This window comes from Cololabis saira, chromosome 15 (genome assembly GCF_033807715.1).
Source record: "Cololabis saira isolate AMF1-May2022 chromosome 15, fColSai1.1, whole genome shotgun sequence".
Taxonomy (NCBI): domain Eukaryota; kingdom Metazoa; phylum Chordata; class Actinopteri; order Beloniformes; family Belonidae; genus Cololabis; species Cololabis saira.
The window spans coordinates 16919472-16933475 of record NC_084601.1 but is presented as its reverse complement, the minus strand read 5'-3'; the positions used below and the strand labels follow the sequence as shown (position 1 = coordinate 16933475).

The 14004-nt window shown below is 43.2% G+C and overlaps 1 protein-coding gene across 3 annotated transcripts in view; it reads right to left on the bottom strand.

The window, feature by feature from the left end:
* adgrb2 (adhesion G protein-coupled receptor B2) overlaps positions 1-14004 on the bottom strand; it is a 280821-nt gene that overhangs the window by 27835 nt on the left and 238982 nt on the right. For all 3 annotated transcript variants that reach the window (XM_061740983.1, XM_061740985.1, XM_061740986.1), the window contains 8 exons: positions 13273-13358; positions 11576-11674; positions 9073-9172; positions 7176-7247; positions 5095-5187; positions 3052-3294; positions 977-1016; positions 590-604 (listed from right to left, as the gene is read on the bottom strand). In XM_061740983.1, coding sequence (XP_061596967.1) covers positions 590-604; positions 977-1016; positions 3052-3294; positions 5095-5187; positions 7176-7247; positions 9073-9172; positions 11576-11674; positions 13273-13358 — 748 coding nt within the window. The remainder of the gene's footprint in view (positions 1-589; positions 605-976; positions 1017-3051; positions 3295-5094; positions 5188-7175; positions 7248-9072; positions 9173-11575; positions 11675-13272; positions 13359-14004) is intronic.

The window sequence follows — 14004 nt, the reverse complement described above, 5'->3', positions numbered from 1 at the left end:
AAAACTGTGTGCATTTTCTGGTGAGACTGGGCTTGTGATTGCAAGCTAATCTCTTTAGAAACACAAATTTGAAAACAGCGGCAGCATTACCCTCAGAAAATAATTAAACCTAATGCAAATGATTCATTTTAAGATGATGGATTTCATAGTGATGTGCAGAATATCATCCAACTAAATCAGGCAGGGATTTCCAGTTAACATGAATTAGCTCTTCAAGGTTTGTGTTTTCTTGCATTGAAATGCGAGTAAAGAACACACTTTTCAATAAAAACACAAACTCTGAGAATGCTGTCAAAGAGAATGGACCTAGGAAGGAGAAATATGTGGTGATCGCTTTGCATTTTGTGAAAAATGAAGAGAAAAATAAATAACAGCCTTCTATGAAATAAAGCAGGCTCTTTCTTTCAACCGCTGTTGGTTTAAAAAAAACAACAAAAAAAACGGTGAAATTGTGATCCGTATTTAAATGCCATTAATGATAGTGCTGACATTAATACTACAGCCCACAACCCGGATTTGTCTGTAGGAATTACTGAGGTCTAGGATGGATCAGGCAGTAATAGGCAGAGAAGTTGGGTGTGAAACTTACATGGGTGTCCTCTCTCTGTGGAGGTGGAGGGGGAAAGTGACTGTGTTAATATTTCAAAGCACGACACACACTAGGTAGCGGCAGAGAAGCCAAACAGTCTGAATACACATTGAGAAATGTCATTATCATGCACAATTAAACACAGTCTCATCCAAACATATGCTCGCTGAGCAATTATTGAGCAGAATCAGTGGGATTGATAAGTCATAGTAATTTAAATATAATAATGCCGAGATGTAGCACGTCAACTCCTGTCATTTCACCAGCAAGCTAAGCATGAAACAGCCTGCAAATGCTAAACCTGTGCTGGTTGAAGGGAGAGAAAAAGGTGAGGGAGATACAGGTAGGAAAAAAGGACTGAGAAAACAGAAGGAAGAGAGGACTCACCTGTTTGACAAGCCAAGTCCACGTCCTTCTCAAAATCCGTCTGAGAAAGTTACGGTAGATAGGAAGAGAGGAAATACAATGAGCGCATGCAAGTACACCGACTACTATAACAGAAGCAAAGGTTCAGTGAGTGATTGTATCTCAAATGGTTATGGTGTTTCCAATAAGTCAATGCTCTGGTGTAGCTTTTAGAAAAGAAAAGTCTATGGGATCTGTTGCTATGGTGACGCTTTTTAACTCAGTAGACAGCACAGCCTGCAGTGAAAGAGGAGGGAAAAGATGTTGCCATAAGTCATTCTTGAAGTATTTGGTTTTCATTTCTTTCATATTAAATTTGCCTAAACCCTTTTTTAAGGCATATCCATAAAATAAAATAAAAAGGTTCAAACTCCTAGATGTGGGAAGAAACGCTATCACCATACTCCTGATTTGTATCACGCGAGCAGACGAGAGAAAGAGCTGAACGTGGAGTTTTTCTGAGCTATATAATGGTGCGATGTGCTTTATCAGTCACCACACCATGATCTAAATGGGAACAGGGACAGAGATATACAGAAAAGCAAAACTATTATCTGCTATGCTACTTGAAGCAAAACTTGCCATTCTCAAGCAGACTGGAAAAACATGATGTAAAGACACAAACGTCGTCTACATTTCACACATACTGACACACACGACACAAACACACTCGGCACTGGCTTCTACCTGTACTCAATATCCACATTTTATGCAGATAAGGTAAATACATTCTATCCATTTGTTTTGTATTAACAGTTAACCAGACGAATACAGAGTGCCGCTGCTCCGTGGGGCGGGAGAAACGGTCCCGAAGCTGCACGAAAAAGTGCCCGAATGCCTCACGTTCTTGTAAACTTTAGTGAAAGTGAAGCTCATTGCTATGCAGCTGTGGTAGTCCTTTCTCCCACCACAGAGCTGCCTCTTGTCCCCCTGCGGGATTCCCTCACTAAAGCCTTTGTTTGGATAATAAACCACAGATTTTAGACAGTTTGGGCATGCCACTGAGGCACGCAGAAGAGGATAGGTGGAGATGAAAAATGAAAAGAGCCGAGGAACGAGTGTGCAAAAGCATGGCCTCACAGGAACAGAAAAGCTTTTACCACGCTAATCACCCGCAGCAATGTAAACGGGTCTTTATTAAACAAGGGAATACGAATATGAAAAAAAAAAACCTTCTCTCTGTCTTCTCCAAGCTGGGAAAATACTAATAAGTAAAGAACCCATATTGTCTTGATTTCCTTTCGCAATCTATGCAGCTGCTTCGCAGGTTAAGCCTTGTGAGCCATCAGCATCGCTGCTCAATATTTCATCAGCGTACAATCAGTTAGCACACTGCAGTAACAGATTTCAGGGCACAACATTCAAGGTTGAGAGAAAAGTCATAAACTCAGACTCACTTCACATAGCAGTTACTCATAAGTTGCATCACAGCTATTCTTACCAACATTTAAAAAAGGTGCAATTTGTAATTAGTACAGAAGGTAATCATTTTGCTCAAATGTGTTTCTTGCTGACAGTTGGCTCAAAAACACTGATCACAATCTCATTTCGATGCAGGAACATAGACCCCCAGGGAGACGACTTGTTCAAAGGTCTTCACAAACAAACCAAACTATGGACAAAAGTAGATCACAAAAAGTCTCCGTCCCTGTTTAAGTTCTCAGTTTAGGCAATCCTTAACCGTTTTTTGCGCTAAACTAAGCAAATACGCCATTAACTTCTTATTTGAACACATTGGTGAACTCATTTTCTCATTTCAAAGTTGTGGCATTACCCTCTCAAACTTTCATCAATGTCTATTATACCCATTATTTCCAACAATGCTGAAGTCATATCCCCGTTACGCACTCTTGTCTTTCAAAAAAAGTTCCCCATTTGATATTTTACAACGCAGTATTCCCTCAGGGAGAAAATGTTTCATCTAACTGCTAATTGCAATTTCATTCAAATGAAATAATTTGTCTCAAAAATTGCTTTACAAATTGCACCTTTTTTTTCCAGCTACAGACTCATCTACCGCTAAATAGTCACGGCGGCCTTTTCTCGGGTTGACATACGGATCGGCTGCTGATGTGATTATGGGCATGGTTGTGGGTGTTGTTGAGGATGGGGGTATGCTCGTGTGCGTGGATGTGGTCTAGCCCGTAGGTGCGCTCGCGGGGCAGACTGTGGTGACAGGCCTGCTGGCATGTCTGGTGGCACAGTGGTGGGAAGGGTTGTGTGTGGCAGCCAGACAGGCACATGGGCGTGCTGTGACGAGAGCCTTGCTGCTGTCCACAGACGCCAGGGCTCGCACACTTCTGATGATGCAAAAAAAAAAAAAGCATGAATGAATTAAAAAAAAAAAAAGACAAGAAGGGATGTGAGTTCTGCTAATGAAATGACTTTCTAAAGGTGGCTTTCATTTGGTTTTAACAAGAAGGTTCAGGTACAGTTTAACACAATGACTGCGTTTACATGCAGTCAATAACCCTTTTAAAACCCGAATATTAGCAATAACCCGGTTTTGCACGGCCATGTAAACACCAATAACCCCTTTGAATAACCCGAATTTGCTCATATTTTAGATATGACCCCTGGGTTATTCCTTTTAAAACCCGAATATTCAGTCATGTAATCGCCAAACAGAATATCCCAATCAAACGGAACATGAATTTGTTTTCTGCACATGCTCTGTTCGCAAGGAATCCTGGTCCTTTGAGTCCAGGACATACTTCTAAACATGGAGAAATGCAAGACCACGCCACACTTTTGGAGTGAGGAGGAGACTAATCACTTCATAAATGTAATGAAGGATATGAACATTTTGGCAGAAGAAGTACAAAGTACTGGGATAGCGAGATTTACAAGAAGGTGAGCGAAACGTTGCGCAAAGCAGGATTTGTCTTGAATTTGGATACAGGAAGAAGAAGCGGAAATGACGGTAATTGTGTCATGATGTTCTCCGCGCGTTGCTGTTTTGATCCAGATATCCCAAATGATTAATTACCATGTAAACAGGGATAACCCTGTTTGCTCACGCATGTAAACGGAATATTCCAAATGTTTCAGTAACCGGAATATTAGCAATAACCCAAATTTTGACTGCATGTAAAGGTAGTCATTGATGATGCCTCTAAATTTCTAAGGACTTTTCTCTGAACATAGTCATGGCACATGAGTCGATGATCCAACCAAAGTGTCCGTCACAGTTAATATTATCAAGTATTTCCCATTCAACAGTTTTCCACAAGTACGTACAGTATGAAAAGGCACCTTGAAAATTGTTCCAAAAGAAGAAATAGACTAAAAAAAGTGGATTAACAGCTGTAATCCTAGAGTACTGAACTGTGTGCATAATGTCAACACAATAAACCAAAAATTAAATATGTACTTTCAGACTTCAAATAAAAAACGGTGAAAGTGTCATAATAGCTTCACTGTGCGGGACGATGACTCCAAAGTTTCATCTTGATAACCTCCGAGGAGCATTCAAGAAACCCATAACCATTACAACAAACAGGTCTGAGGGAGAAATAAAGGGAATAAAGGTAAGAGGCGCCTGCAGTCGTGGCGTGACCGTACTGACATTGGCGAAGCATTCAAGCCTCCGTGATTTATCACATTATTAACCACATTTGGAACACAACAACGGCCTTGTGGGAGCCCTTCACTCTTGAAATAAAGATGAAGAAATTTAGGTTTAAAGGAAGAAAAAAAAAAGAAAGAAAAAGTACTGAAGTGACATCTGCGACAATATATGATTTGAGTCATGCGGGTAATAAATCTTTTAGCTTGTGCTAAGAACAGAATGAAAAGGAAGATGTTAAAAAGCATTGATGTTATTGCAAAGTTGGTTCCGAGCGGAAACATGCAGATAAACATCGTAGGGCATTGTGCAGGGGGAGAAATCACGGATTTGTGGAAAAATCTCAAATAAATGGCGATGCATTATGCATGGGGAAAATTATGAATTCCCGTTAATGTAAATGCGGTTGAAAAGAAAACGAGATGGAGACTCGAGCGTGGCGTGGCCGCCTCCTGGGCTTGGAGCTTGCGGAGGAAGCTCCGGGCTGCTAACGTGAGACGAATGAGCTGCGGTGAAATGGAATGCTATTCACCATGATCTGCACCTGTCCGTTCTTGCAGGAGTCTGGAGAGTTCTCGCTGTCGTCTTTGCATCCTCCCATTCGACAGCGCACCGCATCTTGCACCTGGGGAGGGGGTTGAGTAGGAAGGAGGAAGGGGGGCGTAGAGAAACAAAGAGGGAGGGTACAGTCATGATGAGGGGGAGTAAGAAATGACAAGAAAGAGAAGTAGTTAGAGTAGGAACTTGAACTTTTGCTAGTTTGGTCAAAGTAGCAGCACGGGGAACTTATTCTATAGATTTTGTACAGTCCTCCTCTTCATCGCCTCAGAAGCAGGTGCACACTGAATGCTAAATTATGTGTAAAGGGCAGAGTTAAAGAATAAGCTGTACCCGTCCCAAAGAAGCTCAGCTTATAGGTTATCGAATAGTCAGCGGAGTGCTGCAGAAGAGCACAGAACAGTACTTCAAAGTGGTTCATCTCAGCCTTGTGAGATAATCGGCTCTAATTAAAATCAACAACATGGTATGAAGATGTTCCAGCCCTTGGGTCTTCCTAGAGTCACATTGTTTTTCTTTATCCTCCCACGTAACGCACTGGAGTCAACTCAAGCCGGCCCACTATCAAAGCTTGACTCATGCGTAACCCTGCGCATTATCTTCCACGGCAAACCCCCACCAGGCTCTTGGTTGTACATGTTCCAGTACTTTCTGAGGTGCAGCCTCATGTCCCGGCGGAGAATCTCACGGGTGGAAACAGGAGCACTTGTGTAAGCAGCGGTACGAGAGGTTCAAAGTGGAGGATTGCTTCCCCCTTTTATTAATACTGTATGGACCAACATATTTGCTCAATCGTTTCCTTTCATCTGTCACAGCCATTTACATCCCTCCTCATCCTCTGTGGCCTCTGATGCTCTGCGTCTATTCTGTCTGTTCCATCTTCACCTTCCTCGCCACATCCTCCTCCCTTGCTCTCACCTCTGGCTTCAAACATGACTCACATTCTTTGTCACAGATCTCAAGACGCTGCTTCTTTTCTTCTTCCCTGCTCATTTGCTGCTGTCGCTCCGTCATAAGTTACTCTAAGGGTCTGTCACATCTTCTCTCTGTTTCTTTTCCGGGGGCCTCTTAAACACAAAACCGGTAGCGCCGCTGAAGTTCGCCGGCGTGCTTCTTCTCACTCGGAGAGTTGGTTGCGGCTTCTCTGCCCTTTTTCCTTCCTCAACAATATCTTACATGTAAAAGATACCACTGTGGAGCGATGAATAGCACTCAACAGCGCTTTGTCTTTATAGTAGCTTACGTCATGTAATCTTCCACACTGAAGCCTGTTCTATTCTTCTTCTATTCCCCTCCTTGCTCTTCTCCTCCCTCCAGCTTCTGCCTGTTGTTCTTCATCTACGGAGGATTTGCGTACAGTCTCTGGCAGGGGATTTTCATACGTCTACAATAAATAATTCCTGGCTTTACTGTATCCTTATCCCTGCCCCTTTTGTCATATTGATTTAAAGTACCCAAGCATGCAGAGCATTTAAAAATTCACTTACACTGTGCAGTGCATTCAATATCCTAATGATCTCTTGGACTGCGTCAAGCCTGTGCGGTGGTACATGCATCAGTAGCATATGACACATATACAGTTAAACCCGTGATGCTGGAAATCGGTTCAGCCTAACCAGGCGGTGTGCGCATTTTCACTGGTGTACATGTTTTTTTCTCAAGGGCAGGAATTCAAGTATCTGCAGGAGTTGAAAAGGCTGGAAGCCCAGGGGTACAGCGAAGCCTGTGGCAAACAGGCACCGGGGGCTATTAGTTAGGGACTTATGGTCTTATTCCACACACCATCTTAGTAAGCTCCTTAAACCAGACTTGGATCAGTCGGACAATGGCGCACTATCGTACTGCATTATGAGAAAGAAGCGCCCCAACGTAGAGCATAAATACCATGCTAATCTCTCTAATGTCTGATCCACTTGTAGTGTGCCATGGCCTAAGACTGATCTGGAAAATAAGCTGAATGGATACCACCTAGCGATGAAAAGCAGTGCGTGGTGCAGACAGAAAACTGAATTATAAATGTGTCCAATCTACACCCATGAAGGAAGCTTGACCCACCTCGCGGCGCATGGCGCAGTGGACCGTGATGATGACGAACCCCTGGACAGAGTCAAAGACGGCAAAAAGGACCTGCGGGAGGAAAATAATAAGTCGTGGTTAGTTGCTGCATATTGATTGGCTGATACAGTTAATGCCAAACTTTTCTTTGTCTTAACTCGTTTTCTAGGCCTCCAAAATCAGCACCAGAGACAAGTAAAAGTCTCAAAATGTCAAGCCTTCAAGTCTTTTAAGCACTGACATTCTGAGATATTTCTGTTACGAAACACCTGAAAGACATTGTGGCATGCTTGAACTCTCCTTAAAGCACCGCAGGGTCCTCGAGCACCTGCTGCGCTCTATAAGTGTGGCGTTGTGAAACGCGTCGTTAATGATTAGAGGAACAAAGATATGAAGAAAATGAGTCAGCCCATCCATGTTTATCTGGTATGATGGTATAATGCACAGTGGGGATGAATGACAGCTGATTAAATCGTTCTATTGGTATTTATCTTATTTTTCCGTTCCCTGGGAGTTTTAGTTGTTTGTGGTAGACGTAGCAAAAATACAAATATATTTGTAGGAATAATGATGCATTGCAAAGGTGGCGATGAATGAGAGGAGACGATTATACATGAAGGGGACATGGAGACGCCTCAACAACGTCATATCCTGCCTGCAGCGTGTACGATTACCTCTGAGTCAATGCCACCACTAACCCAGCTATTTCTCAGGGCCGCGCTGGAGAGCCTGACCTAAGGCAGGGATGTGTTTTGGCCTCATTTAAGGTCCCATACATCCTCACTACAGGGCCATTCCTGGCAACTGAGACCCCTGGCTCGTTTATAGCTCTGCAGAACTACCCGGACCCCCTCTAACAGAAAACCCTCTCATTCATCCACTATTTTGGTCTTCATTTTGTTCTCATGTGTTTTTACTCATTTACTCTATTGTTTTATGGGTTTATTTGTGAAACATCTGCCACGTCATACAGTTGTGATCAAATATCAGTAACCATGATCCATTTGGGATTAAATCCATCTTCCATCTGTCTTCTTAAACTTGAGTTATGGTTCTGCGTCAAACCAACGCAGAGCACACGCCGTCGCCGTGACGCCGTCGTGAACCTTCGGACTTCTCCGTCACTGCATTTCGCCACGGTGCAGTGACCGATAATTTGCGATCTTTTCCTGAATGGTTTATCCGACTTTTTCCGGTCAAAGTGAATCAAAGAGATAAGGACAACTATTGTGCAAAAAACCCCCCCAAAAAAAAAAAATCACACATACACGAAGAAAAGAGCGCTGAAAGTTCACGACTGCTTCAAACCGGAAACCGGAAATGCGTTGCTACCAAGCAAACCAGTCACAGCCCTCTCCGTCTGCGTCGCCTCGACGCGTAGTTACAATTTTCGGGAGGTGCACTTTTAACTGCTAAATGTGAAATGTGTGTAATGTATTCACTATTGCAATATATGTAAATGTCTAAGATCGAAAAAATAACAAGAACAGAAACCTTTTGCACGCTTTATTTGTATTTGTTCTAACTTGTTGTTTAACTTGTCTTTCTTTTATATTTTTAGCCGGGGGACTGCCAATGGAAACTAGCTCTGTAGCTAAAATTGGGTGCATTTGCATTTTTAATTCTAAATGTATATGAATGTACACTGTCCCTTCCCAAATAAACTGAATTGACATTGACATTGACAGCGTAGGTGATGGCATGTGGTCTGCGTCGACGCGTACCACACACCGTAGGCACGGCGTCGTTTTGACGCAGAACCATAACTCAAGCTTTAGTCATTAAGTACCGACGATAGTGAAATTCCTAGTGGTTTCCAACATTTCAATGCATCTTTTCCATCGTTTGTGACAGGCATTATACGCTCGTGACCAACACACGTTATGGCTCCCGTCACCTGGAAGAGCGTGGAGCGCCGGTCGGTTATGGCCAGCACCGCCGACATCCAGGTCAGTGCTAAAAGAGGAAGAACCACACAGGAGCTCCACAGAGACGCCCTGTCAGAGAGAAGAGAGGCAAAGGTAGATTTGGGGGTGGGGTGGGGAATGGAGATGGGGGTGGGGGGGGCAGAACGGGGGGATTCAGTTTTGGAGCAGACATGTTACCTCAGGAAACTCAACAGACACAGCGATCAATCACAAGTCATCCAATCATAAGTCGGTCACACTGCAACTTGTTTACACTGGTCAGTAAAGGACAGTTCGGATTCATTTGCTCACCATTACATGGTTTATGAACCCTAAACGTTTGGTTTGATTATAAGCAGAGACTCAACAGACGGCAGGCAGACAGGCCATTGGCACAAGAGCTTTTAAGAAGTAAATCGACCCAGACTTCAATTTCAGATGGCCCTGCTGCTGAAGCACAAACAGTTTAGTTTGGATTTTTTTAACCGTCACTAATGCAGTGTTGTCTACTCTTAAAGACATGGACGTCCCTCCTGAAGTGCACAGTTAATAATCACAAGAACAAAAAAAAAAGATTTAAATTGAATCTTTGTTTCTTGTTAGTTCATTTTTGGAAAAGTAATTTCCTTTCAAGCCAGAAGACAAAACAAAAAACAAAGCAGAAGAGATATTTCATGCTTCAAATACACCAATATTTTGTAGTCATGTATTTATTTTCATGAGGAATTCAGCCATTCGGTAAAATTAAAATGCATCATTGTCCTGAAATTGCTATTTAAACTATTTTCAAATGGTGTTTTTCTCATTTCAGAACTGAATTTTCCAAAAAAACTGCTGTAGACGTCTAATATTTCAGGCAACTAAACTTCCAGTAAACAACAGATGTTGACCACGACACAGGCTTCTTGATTAAGGCTTTGCAAAAGGATTTATGCAGGCATGTTATTTGGGGGGAGCCTTATTCAAACGGCAGACTGCAAGCAGTGGAGAGAAGAGCGGGATCGTGAATATAAAATGTAATCCGACACTTTCAATTTGTCTTCAGAAAGGATCATGGTACATGAAGAAAGTTAATAATGTCTCCATGTGCTCTGCTGTCAAAAAAAAAAGCAGATTCACATGTGTTACTGAAAATGGGCAATCTTATTCTATTAACCCCTAATCAAAGCAGCCAATCATGCGACGGCACAACTAATTCCAGAGCTGGTGCTTAAAGTGATTGCTTTCTCAAAATAACCATGAAGCTATAATGAAAGATTTGCTCAAGGACGTGGTTAAATATGCACTAGACAGTTGCTGTCGAAAAATGAGAGGGAGGTCTTTAATTCAGACACTGTTTACACTGACCACGAAACCATGACAACCACTGACAAGAGTAATACAGTGAAATATTAGTAGGAATATTAGGAGGACCATAGCTATACATGTTGGAGATGGTGGTATAGAGACAGTGAGGGAAAGAAAATCCCTTTTATTCAGCAAAAAACTTGCTATTCTCTCACCCACTATAGATCCACACAAACCTCGGAAGCATGCAGCTCGTCAGAGCGCTTTTTCCTGATTTGGACCTGCTAACTTACTTTAAAAGCCACTCAACAGAGTAAATGCCTGCAGACAACGAGGGGAGTTTGCAAGCAGTGGTCAATCATTTAAAAAAAAAGAAGAAAAAAAAGGTTCCCCTTTTCAAATTCACAACCTCAAGCAGGTAATCCCACTGTTCTCTCAATGTAAACGTTAAATTGACAGGACTACGGATTACTTAAGGAAGCTGTGCCATTACTGAAATTGCTCCAATGATTGGATTGACTGCTATTTTTACTGAACTTGGTAAATCCAACTGTGCACCTGCATCCTGATGATGACGTGTGGGAAAAATGTACGACTTTACTCCGCTTGAAGTTTAAAGCTTATAGTTTCCCTTCGTCTTTCTTGCAGTTGTCCTCTTGAATTAGCGCTCTCTCGCTGCTTTGTCAGTTTGCCTCCTTCAGACGTTTCGCTCCTCCACAAGAGTGATGTGTTTGTGTGACCACCTGTTTAAGGCTGTTAGGATAATAGGAGGGTCAAGTACAAACAATTACAGTAATGTGCTTAGCAGCAGTGCGGCTAGCAGGATCGACAGGCTTCCTGAGAGACGTACCATGCTGATGTGATAAACTCTCGCCCTCCTGCACTGTAAACAAGTTTACAGAACCTCTAGAAAGATTTACAAGTGATCTTTGACACAGGTTAGATTTGCTAAGTTTATGTTCTGACCCACTTTGGGTTTAGCACATGTTCTCATTAAGCAGTAGAGACTTTCAGTTCAGGGGCTTCCCCCTTTCATTAGGTTTTACTTTTGCCTTGCCGCCAAGTCTGAATGCTGCTCGTCATCATTACCAACCAGAGATTAAAAGAACGGAGGAGAAAGGAGAAGATGGAGAAGGGATGATTGCAAGTAAGAGACAAGGAAGACAAGGGAGTGAGAGAGATAAAGAGAGATGAAGATGGACTAACATGGCGCTGCTGGCTGTCGAGGAGGACAGAGCTGTGCTCGAGATCACGCCACACTTGGAGCATTTCAGGAGCAGTCGGCTACGCGCCTCCGCCGGGACACTTTCGGACGCGTGAACACAGACACACACAGAAACACAACCATGTGAGGAAGAGTGGGCGGAGTGGGCGTGTGGGTGGAGAGTACAAATCACGACGATGGGTGACAGTGAGGGGTGGCACAGTTGCAAAATAACCAAATGGACACAAGAGAACGCGGACACAACAAATAGAAAAAAAGGAGTGGAAAAGGAAAAAAAAGAAAGAATGAGAAGGGAGGGAGGGAGAAAAGAAAGAAAGGCAAATTAAAATCAGATCTTAAAAAGTAGCTGCAATGAAAAACAGTCAGAATACACAGATCGATTTAAGGCGAGTAGACAGAACGTGAGACGCAGACACCGTCATGTCACAGCAGTCGTGTGGATTAACAGATTACAGTGGCGCAGACAGAAAATACACCAGTCAATCGATTAAAGTGCTAATACAGCACTGTGTGTTACTCGTCTGTGCATGCCACAGGATACACAGAGGCTGTGTGATGGCGACGGAGGAGGAGAAGAAGAAGAGCACTGTTTGCCTACAGTTGGCTACTCGGAAAGAGAGATAATATGTTTGAGCATGTGTCTTTGTTGTGCGTATACAAAGAGGAGACTGCTGGGGCCGTGCTGGAGCTATGCTACATTAGCATCCCATCACAGCTCATTGCCTTGATGCCAGTCACATCTCCATGGCTTCAGAAGGAAATGCATTATGCTAATGAAAGCCCGTCCCCTTCGTGGAGCCTCCAGCTACTGTCTGCATGAGCGTTCCCTTCCCTCTCCGCACACACCGACAGTCCCCCAACAAACCTACGGCTGGTATCTTTGCATACCGTTTGCAGACAAAAACCTGCTTAAATCTCTGTAGCATCACCGGGTAACGAAAGCTAATCTACCCCCCGGGGAGGCAATCTGTAACGGTTAACCTGTGACACGCTTAACAAACTGTCACTTCGACTGGCACAACAGATGCACGTTGGAGGAAATGCAGGAAGACAGAGGAAGAGGAAAGAGACGTCGATAGCGGTGGAAATTACAACATAACTTCTCTGCAAGAGCCGAGAAATAACTCCTATCAGGAATAAAAACATGACGAACGCCTGTTAACAGGTTTAAGAGATGTAATTATGTACATGGGCGCACTGGCATGCAGGTCACACAAATACGTTTGTCAATAGTGGATAAGGTCTCATGCACATAATCCAAGTATTTACTAGGTCTCAGCAGATTTCCAACTGCCATTGATTTTCATATCCACCACATTCGTCTCTGTCACACAAGTGAGGAAACTGAGACGATACGGGTTACGTGGAGGCGATGCCGAGATGCATCTCAGACAGGGACAGAACATAACAGATGTCTTCACATTTTCTTGCCAGATTGGATCACACTTTTTTTGATTATTTTTAGAGGAGACACAGGTGTAGTTCTGTGTGTGTCTGTGGTTGTGTAGAGACCCCCGAAAGCAGTTTCAGTGAGCTGCCGTGACAAAAACAAAAATGTTTTTCCCCGACAGAAAGTAAACTTTACCTAATGTGGCAAATTTGTTATGAGCTTTCTACCGAGAATCGTGACGAGGGATAATTGGGTGGTGCAGGTGTGAGTTTTCGAAGGTTAACTTACCCTGCGCGCTGCTTTTTGGACTTGTCCGAGATGCCGTCTCGAGACATGAGCTTGTTGAACACCACGATTCCGATGAGCATGTTCACCTGAGGGAGACGGAGCGGAGCAATCAGCACGCGGGTGGGCAGCAGCCGACCAGGAACACAATGGTTTCCCTTGATGGTTCAAGAAGTTGAAGATGTTCCCACAAACTCGCATACTTTTACCGTATTTTGTCACTTTGAACCTCAAGGCAAAATTACAAGCAAAAGAGAAGTCATTGGAAAACCGGTCCAGAGCAACACGTTTTCTACATGCATGCTCCAAAACCACGGTTGTTTCCGTCACGTTCCTTTAACTGGTTTCTTTGACATCTAAACCTTTCATGGCAGTTGCCCTCGAGGACAGGGAACGGGGAACACCGGTCTCCATTTCTTATTCTTTCACTCACGCCAAAGATAGAAGGAATTCAGTGTCAGAAATGGTGAAACTAATAGTTATATTTATTCGGAGGCGATGACAAGTAGATAAAATGAAGCCAGCCAAGCATCTGGCTACACTGAGCTTGTCATATACAAACACATACACACACAGACACACAGAGCAAAGGCTTGCAGATGCTGCAGTCTGCCCATCTGGAGGATTTTCCTTTCTGGTGACATATTCTTGTAATCCTGACTCTCAGCATCCCCCCATGGTCCTTTCTACCAGTTCCGGGCTACTCTGTCAAGTCTTTGATGACTCATCTGCTTG